Raw genomic sequence first — 18,412 nt, 5'->3', positions numbered from 1 at the left:
AAAAATATATATACACATCATCCCAACAGACACAAACACAAATATATACACACCATCCCAACAGACAGAAACACAAATATATACACACCATCCCAACAGACAGAAACATAAATATATACACACCATCCCAACAGACAGAAACACAAATATATACACACCATCCCAACAGACAGAAACATAAATATATACACACCATCCCAACAGACAGAAACATAAATATATACACACCATCCCAACAGACAGAAACACAAATATATACACACCATCCCAACAGACAGAAACATAAATATATACACACCATCCCAACAGACACAAACACATACAAACCACCTCAACACACAGAAGCACAAATAGATACAAACCACCCCGAGACACAGAAACACGAATATATAGACACACCACCCCAACACAGATAAACACAAACACATACAAGTCACCCCAAAACACAGAAACACAAATACATAAAAACCACCCCAACACACAGAAACGCAAATACACACCCCCGACACATAGAAACAGAAACAACCTGACTCAAAAACTGGCATACAAAAAAAACTACCTAAACACACAAAGATAAACACAAAACAAACAACTAAGAAATCCCACCCCAACACAGGAACTGAAAAACACTCATACACCACAAACACACACATGAACTCAAACACATACGCAGCATCTCAACCCACAACCCCCACACAGTGTTTTGTGTTGGGGTGACAAAAACAGGAATGTGTGAATGTTTGAAATCCATGTGTTGCTGAAGCAGGTTTTTGGACCTCAGTCAGATTAAGTCTAAACAGCCGGTCCTGGTACACTTTGGCCTGACTGAGGACTGACTAAAAGGACTGACTGAAGACTGACTGAGGTCTGACTGAAGACCGACTGAAGACTGACTGAAGACTGACTGACGACTGACTGAGGTCTGACTGAGGTCTGACTGAGGTCTGACTGACGACTGTCTGAGGACTGACTGAGGACTAACTGAAGACTGACTGAGGTCTGACTAAGGTCTGACTTAGGTCTGACTGAGGTCTGTCTGAAGACTGACCGAAGACTGACTGAGGTCTGACTGAGGTCTGACTGAGGTCTGTCTGAGGACTGACTGAGGTCTAACTGAAGACTGACTGAGGTCTGACTAAGGTCTGACTTAGGTCTGACTGAGGTCTGTCTGAAGACTGACTGAAGACTGACTGAGGTCTGACTGAGGTCTGACTGAGGTCTGACTGAGGTCTGACTGAAGACTGACTGAAGACTGACTGAGGTCTGACTGAGGTCTGACTGAGGTCTGACTGAGGTCTGACTGAGGACTGACTGAAGACCGACTAAGGTCTGACTGAGGTCTAACTGAAGACTGACTGAGGACTGACTGAAGACTGACTGAGGACTGACTGAAGACTGACTGAAGACTGACTGAGGTCTGACTGAGGTCTGACTGAGGTCTGACTGAGGTCTGACTGAGGTCTGACTGAAGTCTGACTGAGGTCTGACTGAGGACTGACTGAGGTCTGACTGAGAGGTCTGACTGATGACTGACTGAGGACTGACTGAGGACTGACTGAAGACTGACTGAGGACTGACTAAGGTCTGACTGAGGTCTAACTGAAGACTGACTGAGGACTGACTGAAGACTGACTGAGGACTGACTGAAGACTGACTGAGGTCTGACTGAGGTCTAACTGAAGACTGACTGAGGTCTGACTGAGGACTGACTGATGACTGACTCAGAACTGACTGAGGTCTGACTGAGGATTGACTAAGGACTGACTGAGGTCTAACTGAAGACTGGCTAAGGTCTGACTGAGGAATGACTGAGGACTGACTGAGGTCTGAATAAGGTCTGACTGAGGTCTAACTGAAGACTGACTGAGGACTGACTGAGGACTGACTTAGGTCTGACTCATTACTGACTGAGGTCTAACTGAAGACTGACTGAGGTCTGACTGAGGTCTGACTGAGGTCTAACTGAAGACTGACTAAGGTCTGACTGAGGACTGAGTGAGGGATGACTGAGGACTGACTGAGGTCTGAATAATGTCTGACTGAGGTCTAACTGATGACTGACTGAGGTCTGACTGAGGTCTGACTGAGGACTGACTGAGGTCTGACTTAGGTCTGACTGAGGACTGACTGAGGACTGACTTAGGTCTGACTCATTACTGACTGAGGTCTAACTGAAGACTGACTGAGGTCTGACTAAGGTCTGACTTAGGTCTGACTGAGGTCTGTCTGAAGACTGACTGAAGACTGACTGAGGTCTGACTGAGGTCTGACTGAGGTCTGACTGAAGACTGACTTAGGTCTGACTTAGGACTGACTGAGGACTGACTGAGGACTGACTGACGTCTGACTGAGGACTGACTGAGGTCTGACTGAGAGGTCTGACTGAGGACTGACTGAAGACTGACTGAGGACTGACTGAAGACTGACTAAGGTCTGACTGAGGTCTAACTGAAGACTGACTGAGGACTGACTGAAGACTGACTGAGGACTGACTGAAGACTGACTGAGGTCTGACTGAGGTCTAACTGAAGACTGACTGAGGTCTGACTGAGGACTGACTGAGGTCTGAATAAGGTCTGACTGAGGTCTAACTGAAGACTGACTGAGGTCTGACTGAGGTCTGACTGAAGACCGACTTAGGTCTGACTTAGGTCTGACTGAAGACTGACTGAGGTCTGACTGAGGACTAACTGAGGACTGACTTGGGACTGACTGAGGTCTAACTGAAGACTGACTAAGGTCTGACTAAGGTCTGACTTAGGTCTGACTGAGGTCTGTCTGAAGACTGTCTGAAGACTGACTTAGGTCTGACTAAGGTCTGCCTGAGGTCTGACTGAGGACTGACTGATGACTGACTGGGGACTGACTGAGGTCTGACTGAGGATTGACTAAGGACTGACTGAGGTCTAACTGAAGACTGACTAAGGTCTGACTGAGGACTGACTGAGGAATGACAGAGGACTGACTGAGGTCTGAATAAGGTCTGACTGAGGTCTAACTGAAGACTGACTGAGGTCTGACTGAGGTCTGACTGAGGACTGACTGAGGTCTGACTTAGGACTGACTGAGGACTGACTTAGGTCTGACTCATTACTGACTGAGGTCTAACTGAAGACTGACTAAGGTCTGACTGAGGACTGACTGAGGAATGAATGAGGACTGACTGAGGTCTGAATAAGGTCTGACTGAGGTCTAACTGAAGACTGACTGAGGTCTGACTGAGGACTGACTGAGGACTGACTTAGGTCTGACTCGTTACTGACTGAGGTCTAACTGAAGACTGACTAAGGTCTGACTGAGGACTGACTGAGGAATGACTGAGGACTGACTGAGGTCTGACTGAGGTCTGACTGAGGACTGACTGAGGTCTGACTTAGGTCTGACTGAGGACTGACTGAGGACTGACGTAGGTCTGACTCATTACTGACTGAGGTCTAACTGAAGACTGACTGAGGTCTGACTGACTGAGGTCTGACTGACTGAGGTCTGACTGAGGTCTGAATAAGGTCTGACTGAGGTCTAACTGAAGACTGACTGAGGATTGACTGATGTCTGACTGAGGACTGACTTAGGTCTGACTCATTACTGACTGAGGTCTAACTGAAGACTGACTGAGGTCTGACTGACTGAGGTCTGACTGAGGTCTGACTAAGGACTGAAAGAGGTCTGACTGAGGTCTGAATAAGGTCCTCCAGGAAAGGCCTGCTGAAGTGGAGGAGGGTAGTTTGCATTCTTGGCCATTTCAGTAAAAAGGGTGCAACCATGGGAGTGAGCCAAGAGGAGGGTTCAATTATGCACGCTTAAACAAAGCCCAGGGCAAACTCTGGCTTGCTCAAGAGCTCCAGACCAGCACCAGGACCAACGCTGAGGAATCGCTCGACAAAATAGCGACTCGCGATAAATCAGACGCCCGTGTTATGACAAGTGCAGCCACTTTCAAACCAAACTTCTCAGAGAAAACATTCACACGAGGTCAAACGATGCAGCGCAGCGTTTACATGAGCACTAAACCATCTCAAGTACTCGGGGAGTTAAGAATGACTTGTGGACTCATCGCGGACATGATTTCTGCCATAAACAATAAACTCCTCAGAGAGTCTCACACCGTTACTGACCGCTGATCCTTGAGTCTATTTTTATACTCTGTTGTAAATAATCTGCTGCTTTTACCGCAGCATTAAAACCAAATCAGATTAAGGGAATGAGCAGAGAATCAGGTCCGGTTTACACATAATCCCAGCAAATATTATCAGGATTAGAGCAACTGCTGTCAGACAGAGACTTAGATTAACTTCAGAGCATGTTTGTTTTGGTAAACACGTGTAAGTCTTGATGTATAAATGAATGAAGTCCAAAGATTCATACTATTTTATATAAACTACAGTGGTATGAAAAAGTTTGGGCACCCCTGTACATTTTCATGATTTTCCTTTATAAATCATTGGTTGTTTGGATAAAAAATTCCAGTTAAATATATCTTATAGGAGAGAAAAACACAGGGATATTTGAGAAGTGAAATAAAGTTTATATGATTTATAGAAAGTGTGCAAGAATTATACAAACAAAATAAGGCATGTGCATAAATGTAGGCATCCTTATATCTTATTGATTTTAATACCTTTAGCACTAATTATTGGAACTCAAAATTGGTTTGGTAACCTCAGTGCCCTTTGACCTCCATACATAGGTGAGTCCAATCATGAGAAAGGGTATTTAAGGAGGACAATTGTAAGTGTTTCTCCTCTTTGCTTCTTCTATGAAGAGTGGCAACATGGGAGCCTCAAAACAACTCTCAAATGACCTGAAAACAATGATTTAGGGGAAGGATATAGAAAGCTATCTCAGAGATTTAAGATCTCAGTTTCAACTGTGAGGAACATTGTGAGGAAATGGAAGACCACAGGCACAATTCTAGTTAAGGCCCGGAGTGGCAGACCAAGGAAAATCTCAGATAAACAGAGGCGCAGGATGGTGAGAACAGTCACAGTCGACCCACAGACCAGCTCTAAAAACCTGCAACATCAACTTGCTGCAGATGGTGTCACTTTGCATCGTTCAGCTATTCAGCACACTTTACACAAGGAAATGCTTTATGGAAGAGTAATGCGGAAAAAGCCTTTTCTCTGCACACGCCACAAACAGGGTCGCTTGAGGTACGCTAAAGCACATTTGGATAAGCCAGCTTCATTTTGGAATAAGGTGCTGTGGACTGATGAAACTAAAATAGAGTTATTTGGGCATAACCAGAGGCGTTATGCATGGCAGAAAAAGAACACAGCATTCCAAGAAAATAACTTGCTGCCTAAAGTAAAAATTGGTGGTGGTTCCATCATGCTGTGGGGCTGTGTGGCCAGTGCAGGGACGGGGAATCTTGTTAAAGTTGAGGGGCGCATGGATTCCTCTCAATATCAGCAGATTCTGGAGAACAATGTCCAGGAATCAGTAACAAAGTTGAAGTTGCGCCGGGGCTGGATCTTTCAACAAGACAATGATCCTAAACACTGCTCAAAATCGACTAAGGCGTTCATGCAGAGGAACAAGTATAACGTTCTGGAATGATCTCAGTCCCCAGACCTGAATATTATTGAAAATTTATGGTGTGATTTAAAGCTGGCGGTCCATGCTCGGAAACCATCAAACTTGACTGAACTGGAGAGGATCTGTAAAGAAGAATGGTCCAAAATACCTTCCACCAGAATCCAGAGCCTAATTGGAAGCTATAGGAAGCATTTAGAGGCTGTTATTTCTGAAGAAGGAGGATGCACAAAATATTGAATAATTTTTCTTTTGTGATGCCTACATTTTTGCACATGCCTAATTTTGTTTAAACAATTCTTGCACACTTTCTTTAAATCATATAAACTTTATTTCACTTCTCAAATATCACTGTGTTTGTTTCCTATAAGATATATTTAACTGGATTTTTTTTATCCAAACAACCAGTGATTTATAAACGAAAATCATGAAAATGTACAGGGGTGCCCAAACTTTTTCATACCACTGTAATTAAAAATGTTTGGTTCATAAAATGTTTCTTTTTGTGATAAGAATACTTATAAAATGTTCTTTTCATATAAGAAATGTTGAGAAAAAATCATTTAAAAATCAAAAATATATTTAAATAATTAACATTTCTATTAATAAAAATCTATATCAAAGTTTATATGCATGAAATAATTATTGATGTATGTCCTTAAAGAAGTTGTAAAAGTTTAAATTCATCAACAAAAACTTGTGAAAAAAAGTGTTTATCTAAAATACATATAAAAGGATTTATATTTATATATATTCAAAGTTTTTGTTCATCAAAACACTTTTTAAGTTTTCTAACAATAACCAGAAAAAGTTGCTATTCATGCAAATGTCTTCTATCTACTCTCAGATCAACTTGTCAGAACCAGGTCAGTAGATATTTTTCTCTCAGCACATCTTTGGCAACAGGACACGAGCATGAGCGTCTCTTTCTCCAGCGACACAATCAACGGGGAAGTGAGCGTCTCTGGTTACATGTCAATTATACGCAGCTTCAGAGCTGGAGGCGCAGGATCAGTGTTCGCCGCTCAATGGAAGCAAACCTGGAGAGAAAAGCTTTTCCCGACATCTTCCTCTTGTTTTCCCGGGAAACAGGAGAGGAGCGAGGGAGTTGTATGACGGGCAGAACCACCACACACACACACACACACACACACACACACACACACACACACACACACACACACACACACACACACACACACACACACACACACACACACACACACACACACACACACACACACACACACACACACACACGCAAGTGTTGCCAGAACATTACGGGACGAAACATGTTTGAGGCAAAAGAACATTTTTGTGTCTTAATGTCTCTCAAACTGCTCGAAAAAAACCTCTCGACCAGTGACTTCTCAGAGAAGGTTTCAACTCTTCATCTCAAATCCTAATTAACTAATGAATAAAAATATGTTTTATAACTGCAGCTTCTCATGTGGAACTCTGGGTAATTCACTTAAATATATAAAATGTATTGATGTTATTACAATAATTTCTATCTTAAATCATGATTAACTATAAGTTATATAAGTTTATCCGTCCATCCATCTATCAAATATACACATAATATAGATGTATTTAAAATAATTTTACAGAGCATACATTTTTATAAAAAAATAAAGAAAAAGAAACAAACAAAAATGTAATTAAGTCTAAAATTAAAATTGACAAAATACAACTTTATGACTCCACATGATCACTTTAATTATTACTGCATTTATAATAAATAATAAACGAAGTATAATAAACTATAAATAATTAACTATAGATAAAATATGCAATTGTCAAATATTTTTTAATTTTAAAGGCAAATAAACGCTGGTGAAAAGAAATAGAAAAAAAATGTATAGTAAAACAAATATTAACAAAATGAAACTTCAGAAGCAACAAATTAATAGAATAAATAATATTAAAACCAAAACATTTTTTTTAAACTATTACTTCATATATCATTCATTAGGTATCAGTATAAGTAATAAAATAATGAAAGTGATTCATTTAAACCACTTAAGAGGGAAATAAATGTTTAAAAAAAAGTACATATTAATAGAAGAAATAATATCGAATCCAAAAAATGTTAACAAAATAAAACTGAAGAAACACTTGATTACTTTTATAATTAATTTATTACGAGTATTAGTAAGAAACTAACTTTAAATAAAATATGTAAATATGATTATTGTAAACCTTGTGTTTTCTCCGGGTCAAGGTAAACGACCTCTGGGTCACCTTGACCTGGAGAAAACACAAGGGATACCACAAACCCATTTGTTTTCGTGCCACCGGGTCATCCTGACCCTGAGCCAACACAAAGGTTAAATGTTATTTTAAATGTAAAAAACATTCCAAAAATATAAACTAAACTATAAATATTATTTGTAGTATTAAAGATGTAATAAATTCATTTATTTTAAGGGCAACCAATGCTTTGAAAGGACGAATAAATAGAATAAATAAATAAAATCCAAATAAAATTAACAAAATTAAAATGAAAACTGCAGAACTTCAGAAAAAAACATTTTAAATAATTAATTAATTTTCAGTAAAAATCTGGACCAACTTTAGAAAAACATTTTTAAAGGGCAATGAATGCGAAAAAGTGTAAATTAAACTGCAGGAATTCACTTGATGTCTTTTGTAGTTCGACACAAAGACTACATGTGGCCCTCAGAGAACACCTGGTTCATCCAGTGAACCCAACAACAGGTGGACAGACTCACCACAGGAGCAGCAGGTGAAGCAGTTGGTGTGGTACAGGTTCCCCATGGCCTGGCAGGCTTGACTGGCGCCGTAGACTCCTTTACCGCACTTGACGCAGATCCCTGTCGCACACACAGCTCTGGTTAGTCAGTTTATTTAAAAACAACAACTATAGCACAAGACAAACGGTAATAACAGAGTGACGCATCCTTCAAAAGGTTTGTGGATCCAGATGGTAATCCAGCACAGAAACAACTCAAGGCATCAGTTACTGAAGTATAAGATACATGCAGGTGATCACGTGACCTCCTTGGCAGAGGTAATGTGTCCTCACACAGAATGTAAATGTAAAGATTGTTTGAGTCTGAGAAGGTGAATGACACGCGGGGTCGAGGTCAAGCACAAGACCTCCACCGGGGTCACATTCCACTGGGAGTGTTGGGTCGAAGCCTGGACGGGGTGAGTCCAGGGTCACGACGCCTACAGGACACGAGATCTTACGAGATCCCAACAGAGAAGACGACAACGCAAACTAAGAAGAAGAGTTTACAGTAACTCTAGTTGAAAACTGTTTGATAACAGTTGAAAATTGTTGGATTATAGTTGAAAATTGTTGGATTATAGTTGAAAATTGTTTGATTATAGTTGAAAATTGTTGGATTAAAGTTGAAAATTGTTGGATTATAGTTGAAAATTGTTGGATTATAGTTGAAAATTGTTTGATTACAGTTGAAAATTGTTGGATTATAGTTGAAAATTGTTTGATTATAGTTGAAAATTGTTTGATTATAGTAGAAAATTGTTTGATTACAGTTGAAAATTGTTTGATTATAGTTTAAAATTGTTTGATTACAGTTGAAAATTGTTGGATTGAAGTTGAAAATTGTTTGATTACAGTTGAAAATTGTTGGATTATAGTTGAAAATTGTTTGATTACAGTTGAAAATTGTTTGATTATAGTAGAAAATCGTATGATTACAGTTGAAAATTGTTGGATTATAGTTGAAAAATTGTTAAATATAATTGAAAATTGTTTGATTATAGTTGAAAATTGTTTGATTATAGTTGAAAATTGTTTGATTATAGTTGAAAATTGATTGATTAAAGTTGAAAATTGTTTGATTATAGTTGAAAATTGATTGATTATAGTTTAAAATTGTTTGATTATAGTAGAAAATCGTATGATTACAGTTGAAAATTGTTGGATTATAGTTGAAAAATTGTTAAATATAATTGAAAATCGTTTGATTACAGTCGAAAATTGTTTGATTATAGTTGAAAATTGTTTGATTATAGTTTAAAATTGTTTGATTATAATTATAATTTGTTTGATTATAGCTGAAAATTGATTGATTATAGTTGAAAATTGTTGGATTATAGTTGAAAAATTGTTAAATATAATTGAAAATAGTTTGATTATAGTTGAAAATAGTTTGATTATAGTTGAAAATTGTTTGATTATAGATGAAAATAGTTTGATTATAGTTTAAAATTGTTTGATTATAGTTGAAAATTGATTGATTAAAGTTGAAAATTGTTTGATTATAGTTGAAAATTGATTGATTATAGCTTAAAATTGTTTGATTATAGTTGAAAATTGATTGATTACTTTTGAAAATTGTTTGATTGAAGTTGAAAAGTGTTTGATTATAGTTGAAAATTGGTATCGGATACACATAACTAAATTTAAGTATTTTTCAAAATATTTTTTGTTATCTAAAATAGTTTCTCTTCAATCCAGAGGGAGATGTGACTTCTGTCCAGGCGGACTGAGGAAGGTCTCTGGTCAACATTAGTGTCTGTTGTGAATATGGATGTGATGTTTGTTAAAAACAGGATGTTGAATCCCTGATGTGAGCCAACAGAGGGCGAGGACAGGATGTTGTGACTCTCTGTGGTTGAAATGACAATATTTCTTCATACACATGCATTCCTGCACACTTCAATAATCCAGACGCAGACGGAGAAACTCTTGGTTTGTCTTCGTTGAAGGATCGTATGACATATATGATCAAATGATGTATGAGAGGCAGAAACAATGATCAGTTTCAAGAATCTTTGATCAAACTAATTTGATTTCAGTGAAAAATTTTATTATTTTTTATTATTTTAGTTGAATTTGTTTTTATTATATTTAAAAAATGGTTAGATTTCAGTCGGAAATAGTTTGATAAAAGCTGGAAATTGTTTGATTACATTTTTAATTTTTATTATAAAGAAGATTGTTGGATTATAGTTCACTAAAGTTGTAAATTGTTCCTTTAATTTGATTGTTTATAGTTAAAAAATTGTTTGATTATAGTTGAAAATTGTTAAATATAATTGAAAATGGTTTGATTATAGTGGAAAATTGTTGGATTACAGTTGAAAATTGTTTGATTATAGTTGACAATTGTTTGATTATAGTTGACAATTGTTTGATTATAGTTGAAAACAGTTTGATTGTAGTTGAAAATTGTTTGATTATAGTTGAAAATTGTTTGATTATAGTTGAAAACAGTTTGATTATAGTTGAAAATTGTTTGATTACAGTTGAAAATTGTTTGATTATATTTGAAAATTGTTGGATTATAGTTGAAAATTGTTGAAAATGGTTTGATTAAAGTTGAAAATTGTTAAATATAATTGAAAATTGTTTAATTATAGTTCAAACTAGTTATATTACAGTTCATAATTTTTTAATTATAGTTGTCAATTGTTTGATTATAGATGAAAACCGTTTATACCGTTTTATATAACATAGTTTTCCTGGAACAAGTGCAAAACGAGAGCGAAACCAAAAACATCTGCATCTCTATCTTGACTCTGAGCAAACACGACGAGGAGTTGAAAGAAGGATAACATTCCATAAACATTTTAATCCTCGTCCTTTCATGTGCGCGTCCGACCACTTAACGCAGGATCCAGTATGTCAGGAATGTTGAAGCTGTCAATCATATGAATCAAGGGCACACTCTGCAGATGCTTCGCTGTAACCAAATGTGCCAAAAGCTACATGATAATAATAGGTTGTTGCAGGATTGTGTGGATAAAAGAATCTCACCATCATGAAAGAAAGACAGTATCTTCAGTCGACAACAACACTAGTTATATTTAATCTGTCTTCTGTCTGGATCCACTTCCCTAGACTTTTATAACTTCTTTTTATAACCACTGACACACACATAACACACTGGATGAGATGAAAGAGAAGATTTCAATGAAATGTTGTGGATGCGATGAAAGGAGAAGCTAAGAGAGAAAAATATTTAGACTTTGTTCAGTCCAGACGTGAAGAAGACAGAACCGAGTCAGCGCTTTTTTGTCCTAAAAACATTGTCTATGTATGTTTTGTGAGTTTAATTATATTAGTTTAGCTTCTCTTAACTAATGTCTTACAGTTGCATAGATAAACTCAGATCAATGAAAGTAAACAAATGCTATCAGAATATTGTTGAATTTCCTGTCTTTGTTGTCTTATTTGATTCAATAATTTATGTATTAAAAAGGTTTCATTAATTGTTTGGAAAATGTTATTTAATTCATTTTATACGAAAAGTTCTTATTCATTCATTTGATTTAAAATTCTATCAAATGACAAAATAAATTTAAAGGAATTAAAAAGTCTACAAATTAAAAAGAAATGTTTAATTAAAAACAAAGTTTGTTTAATTATTGGAATGAGAATAGTTAGCTCTTTGTGTATTAAACAAGTATATAACAAATATTAAAATCTTTTAATTCAGTCATTTAAAAATTTCAATATAGAAATAATTTAAATCTATAATCAAAAAAAGGATTATAATGATTCAACTCTTGTGTTGTCTCAGGGTCAAGATGAGGGAGGACGTTCACCTTGACCCTGAGACAACACAAGGGATACCACAAACACATTTGTTTTCGGGCCTTCGGGTCACCTTGACCCTGATATAAAACAAGGGATACCACAAACATATTTTTTTCGGGCCTTCGGGTCACCTTGACCCTGAGGTAACACAGGGTATACCACTAACAAATGTGTTTTTTCGCCTTCGGGTCACCTTGACCATGAGACAACACAATGGATACCACAAGCATATTTGTTTTCCGGCCTTCCGGTCACCTTGACCCAGAGACAACATAATGGATACCACAAACATATTTGTTTTACGGCCTTCCGGTCACCTTGACCCTGAGGTAACACAAGGGAAACCACAAACACATTTGTTTTCAGGCCTTCAGGTCACCTTGACCCTGAGATAACACAAGGGATACCAAAAACACATTTGTTTTCAGGCCTTCGGTTAAATTTATGGTTAAAAGGGTTAAAATTCCCAACATTCTAAACACTAGCTTCAAGCCCCTCAACGACGATGGCACTGATTCACTTCCACGTCTCGTGGACGGAGGGAGATCCAGGCTCACACAGTTGTCGCCCACGAGCGCTGGTGAGTCATGACTGCTGCCATTATGATTCTGGGCAGGTGATCAGACTTGACCCCCACCTACTCCGTCTGGCCCCCGCCAGCCGAGACCGTGTGCCAAGTGTCTGGTGCTGCCGGGGCCCCCCACCGGCTGGTTAATGAAGGGCTTGGCGGGGGGGGGGGGGGGGTGTGGTGGTAGTGGGGGGGGGGTCTGGGGTCTGTTTCAATTGGGCCAGCTGTTGATTTACAGCTACTATGCCACCACAACAAACAGAGGGCCACACAAGGGCCGGCGGAGAGTCCGGCGTGGGGCCACTGGCAGCCACTGCCGCCCCCCCCATCGACCCCCCCACCTGACACCCCCCAAACCCCCCCCCCCCCCCTCGCCCTGGCGATCAATTTCTCCACAGTCGCTACGGAAACAAGAGAAGTCTCTGTTCAGCTCGACCGCATTCTTCACTTTCCTTTCTCCCCTTTTTTTTTTTTTCTCTTCACCGTCTCCTGCCGTCCTCGTCCCTCCCTCCATCCTCGTCCCTCCCTCCGTCCTCGTCCCTCCCTCCGTCCTCGTCCCTCCATCCGTCCTGCTCTCACCTGCCGCCGCCTCAGCTGCCCATGAGCAAGTGCTCCGGCGTCGAACAGACCAACGTTTGTCAGGCTCGAGGTGGACGACGACTTCCTCGGCAGGATGTCCACGATCGCGTCTACGGGAATGTTCTTCAAAATGTTCCATATTTTTTTTCATTCTTAGCCTTTTTAAATTCAATATATAAAAGGTTGGTTTAACGTTTCCCCAGACAAGACCAAACGAGCACCGAGTTACTCGATCCAACGTTCAACCAATCAAATTCAACATGGCTGATTCCGCAGCGACCGGATAGTTTGGTAGTTTGAAACTTGTGGTAGTTTTACAGCTTTGTGTGAATTTTTAAAGTTAGAGCGAAAGGCTCTGTGCTCGATTGGATTGGTCTGGTTAAGATGTTACTTTTTTTATACCAACATATATGTATTGAATTTAAAAAAAGGTATTCAATTTAAAAATTACGTTTTGAATGATCTGAATTACAATATCAAACTCAATCAAGTTAATTCATTTCGAAAATATCCAAATCTTTTGATTCAATAATTAAAATAAACAAACAATTTATATCCCAAAAAAATAAAAAAAATATTCAAAGCTTTTAAAAAATACATGTTTTAACAAAAAACATCAACATTTCAAATGTTAAATTAAATATTCTGATGGCACTGATTAGTTCCAAAAGTTCTTTGAAGTAAATTTGATTGCTTAATGTGACATCATCAAGTAGGTAGTAACCCGTACCAAAATAGTACTTGGACTGTGCTTTAATAAAGTTAATATTTATCGTTACAGTTTTGTTTTTCAGAGGCAACTGATCGGACTCCACCGGCTCTATTCAATCACTCCATCTAGATTCTTCTCCAAAAATAATTTTTACATCCGTGTTCCACTCATAACGTGACAAAACAGTGTCTGCATTTTTGCAAGATTTTTTCAAGTATTTTTCAATGTATGATATCATATCATTTACAGAGCTTTGATTTGTGTTTCTTTATTTGACGCTAACGTCTTATCGTGGTAGTAAAAACTTCAATAAGGTTTATTTTATGATACTGTATTGATTTGATTAAAGTGTGTATAAAGTATATATTTTTGAATCTACACTTAACATCCAAATATTCACTGTGTTTGTTCATTTTTGTGTTGCAATTAAACTTCCGGCCAGTAGATGACAGCAGTCATTACGTCCTTCATAGCTAAAGGAACAATTCAATAATGCAAGACCCCGGTGGTGACTGAGGACGAGAGGATACAGTGAGTCCAGCAGCTTTTAGAGCTGATGCTTGGACATATTTTGGTTTTCAAAATAAATTAAATCAGTGTGTGGTCTGTAAATTCTGCAACACCAGAGTCAAGTACTCGACAATACTACACATATATCCTTGTTACTACAGTATCACAATATATGGTATTGAAGCCCCTGTATCATGATACAGGAACACTCAACAAGATCTAGTAAGGTGATGACAAAAGGTTGAAGGATATTATGGGATGCGAACCCAGGACACACTTCAGTTTCACTGCCACTATAGTTCCGTAACGAGGTACCTACCAAAGTACTCCTTCTTCATGTGCATCTCCAACTCCTTCTCCAGCTCCAGAGTCAGAGCCTCCAGTCGCCTCTCGGCCTGGCTGGGTCCGCTCTCCCGGCTCGGGGTCACCTGGTAAGGCAGCTTGAACCTCTGGGCCGAGGACGTGGCTTTGGTGGCCACGCCGTAGTTCAAGGTGGGCACCTCCACCATCTGTGCCGTCTGGGGCTCCTGGAGATGGAGCCGGGTCGGGATCCCGTTGGAGTCCCCGAAGTCCTGCAGGAGCGTGTCTTCGTGCACGCCGGTCCCCAGCATGGACGAGCGCGGCGAGGGCAGCTGGAGGTCCGGGTAGGTGCTCATGGAACCCCTGGAGCTCCGGGAACTTCTAGAACTGTGGCTGGAGATGCTGGACCTGGGACTGACCACCACCCCGGTCCCCTGTCTGGTGTTCCCGTCCTGGCTGCAGATGCTGGAGCGCGGGCTCGCCATGGGACCCCCCTCGAAATCGTGGCTGACCATGGGCCCGTAGCGGGAGTCCGAGTAGCTGGACCTGGGGCTGGTGGTGAAGGAGTACTGGCTGGCGGTGCTGGACCTGGGACTGGCGTGCCTCTGGTCGTACCCCATGCTGATCCCGCTGGTCCGGTTGCTGCTGCTGGGCTTGCTGCAGCAGTCGCAGCTGTTGAGGCTGGTCCTGGGACTGGAGTGCTTGCTGGTGTCGCTGGCGGTGCTCGCATAGCTGGACCTGGGGCTGGCGAAGCGGTCCAGACCCGGGACCACCACCAGGCTGCTCCTGGGGCTGCTGACGCTGGACCTGGGGCTGGCGTGCTTGCTCTGCTCCAGGGAGGACGCCAGACTGGACCTGGGGCTGGTGGTGCTGCCGGTGATGCACACGCTGTTGCACCTGTTGCCCGGCACCGACCCGGGCTTGTTCAAGGGGACTCCCTCGAAGGTGGACCCGGTGCTGTACCGGTGACCCTCCAGGGAGAACCTGCGGTGCCGCTCGGACGCGCCGGTGTAACAGGGCAGAGCCACCTCGGACTTGGTGCCACAAGGGTCCTCCGAGAAGGACGCGTCTCTCTGGGGGGCGCAGTAGTCCACCGGGATGTTCCGGGTGCAGTGGACGGGTCGCACCGGAGCCGCCGTGTAGACCTTGTTCCCGGGCGTGAAGTTCTGCACCGTGTGATGCTGCCGGTGCGGCGCGGAGGAGCCGCCGTTCATGGACTTCGGTTCCGAGAAGTCCAAATCCGGGTTGATGACCAGATCCCTCCTGGTCTTGTACATCCCGTCGTACAGGGACAGATCCTCCATCAAAGTGCTCGCTCGGAGTCCCAGATCCTCCTGGTAGTCCATGTTTGTTTCACATGGAAATCAAAACAAAACCTCCTTCTTCTTCTTCTTCTTCTTCTCCTCCTTTTTTCTTCCTCTGTTACTGAGAACCATCCACCGCCCAGAGCCGCATCTTCTTCTTCCTCCGCGGAAAGAGAAACTCTTTCACACAGTTTGTTCCGACAGTTTGTCAACTTGAGTTTTTTTTGTTAACTTGAAAAGGTTCTTTTACAGTCAATGGCGCGCTGCTGCGCGGAGGAATTTCCCCTTTTCGTTGGATCTTTCTTTTAAAAAAAAAAACTCACCTAGACGCCATCCCTCGAACCGGACTCACTGCTCCTCACACGCGACCCAAATCCCACCCGAATTTAACAAAAACAACGAATTAATCTCGAGGTATGAGCGCGAATCTGCTTTAAAAACGGCGGACTCGTTCGCGCCAGAGGAATGCGAGGATGTGGACGGGGATGCGCTGCGCCTCAGTGGAATGTGGTTAAAGCTGCAGAGAAACAATGATCGAGACCAACTCAGCGAGGGGCTGCCCGGCTCTGAAAGAGTTGAGAGAGAAGGGGATGTCTGCATTCATGCGGCCAGACTCAAACAACCACCACCGCTTACCCAGGGAGAAAAAAAAGCACGCCTCACCTGGACAGACGCTTCACCCGCGGATGGATACGGCATGCGGGTGCATCTGGAGCTTGGAGAGTCTTGAGCTGGTCCTCGAGTTTAATGTCGTTATTTCATCTTTAATATGCGACACATCCATGTGATTTGACGGTTGATTATTATTATAATTATTATATATATATTTTAAACCATTCAGATCTAAATTAGTATTTTTTAAAAGCATTACAGATGTAGCTATACTTATCCTTCCTTATAAAATGTAACTCAAAACTTTTTTTTATTTTTTATCTACAGCAAAGTCTCACCTTCTGATGACCAGTTAGTTTTTCTCCAAATTCACAAAATAGAATTCGGTAAATGGGTTCAAATCTTTCTTTTTTTTTTAAACCTGATTTTCCCAATATTTAAAAAATACATTATCAATTCAACATCTTTTCATTTCTAGCTCTTACAATTTTATAAAAATGTTGGTACAATAATCCAAATTCAATAAAAAACGTTATAATAATAAATATAATAATATATAATATTAATTTAGAAACTATTGAATTATATATTTCAGTTAAAAATGTTGAAAAGAGAAGACAATCTATAGATTAAAAATAAGTTTAATTATGACAAAGAAACACCATAAATCCAAACACACAATATATTTGTCCCTAGTTTATTTATCCCAAAAAATAAATTCAAACTTTTTTAGCATTTGAAATATGATTGATAGCAATACACTCAGGTACAGTAGGAGGCAGTAGTGCTCTAGAACTCACAGGCTATTTAAAGAAATCAAAACATTTCCAGTTAAAAGGAGGATCAAGGTCAGACTCTAATGGGTTGAAGGTCACTTCAGGGGTTTCAGCCGCACTGACAAAAAACTGTGAATTTTATTGTGATAAAAAAAAGTATAAAATCTATTCACCGTGAAGATAAGAATGACGTTTGATTGGTCGAGATGGAATGATTCATCAGTTGATGAAGTGACGCTTTGTTTATATAGTACGGAGCGCCATCTAGTGGACACTATTGCCTTTCGCATGGTTTTACGTTTCAATCTAAATTTTACTTAGTTAATCTTTAAATAATTATCTTTGTTAATCTAAAAAAACATGATGACTTTCTCAGTTTTTAATCGAAGTATATCAGTTTCATCAGGTTGAATTTATACTTTTTTTTAACTTTCTTTTTATTTAAATGTTGTTTTTACAAAACTGAAAAAAACATTTAAAATGTTTTATTATTTTATTATTTTTTGTAGCCTTTTAAATTCAACACAAAAGTGTGTATGATAGTGAAAATATAATCTTCATATATAGAAACGATTTATTTCAGATAATAGTTCAATGCATGCATTCAATAGTTTCTATATGGGTTTAATTGATTTGGGAATATTAAACGAACATTTAAATATTTTATTTAATAGAAATTGAATTGGAAAAAAATGTATTTTAGAATGATTGAAATCATAATATCGAACAATGTGGAAACAAGTATTAATTAAACTTTTTTTTTTAAATAAATGAATTTAAACAAAAATTAAATTAACCTTTTAATATAGAAGTTGTTTTTGTTTTTTTTGAAAAAATTCAATGCTTTTAAATTTAAAATTCAATTAGTCAATATTCTGACGGCGCTGACGTACTTCCATAGTTTTCATGCAGCGAGAACAATAAAATAAAGTTTCTTTACGACACCAGGCTGCGAACAAAACATCAGAAAAACCG

At 39.5% G+C, this 18,412-nt stretch overlaps 1 protein-coding gene across 2 annotated transcripts in view; it reads right to left on the bottom strand.

The window, feature by feature from the left end:
- The window catches only part of wtip (WT1 interacting protein), a 36,696-nt gene extending 20,044 nt beyond the window's left edge, over positions 1-16,652 (bottom strand). The window contains exons 1-2 of one of the 2 annotated variants that reach the window (XM_087793559.1): positions 14,765-16,652; positions 8,271-8,372 (exon numbers count right to left, since the gene is read on the bottom strand). In XM_087793559.1, the coding sequence (XP_087649685.1) occupies positions 8,271-8,372; positions 14,765-16,091 (1,429 nt within the window). In that variant the 5' untranslated portion in view covers positions 16,092-16,652. The remainder of the gene's footprint in view (positions 1-8,270; positions 8,373-14,764) is intronic. The other variant, XM_087793560.1, reaches the window with a different exon arrangement.
- Between the last annotated feature and the right edge of the window lie 1,760 nt (positions 16,653-18,412).

The sequence above is a fragment of the Callionymus lyra genome, chromosome 6 (genome assembly GCF_982586985.1).
Source record: "Callionymus lyra chromosome 6, fCalLyr1.hap1.1, whole genome shotgun sequence".
In the NCBI taxonomy this organism is placed as follows: Eukaryota; Metazoa; Chordata; class Actinopteri; order Syngnathiformes; family Callionymidae; genus Callionymus; species Callionymus lyra.
The sequence above is the reverse complement of the archived record's forward strand: the minus strand, read 5'-3'. Positions and strand labels throughout refer to the sequence as shown.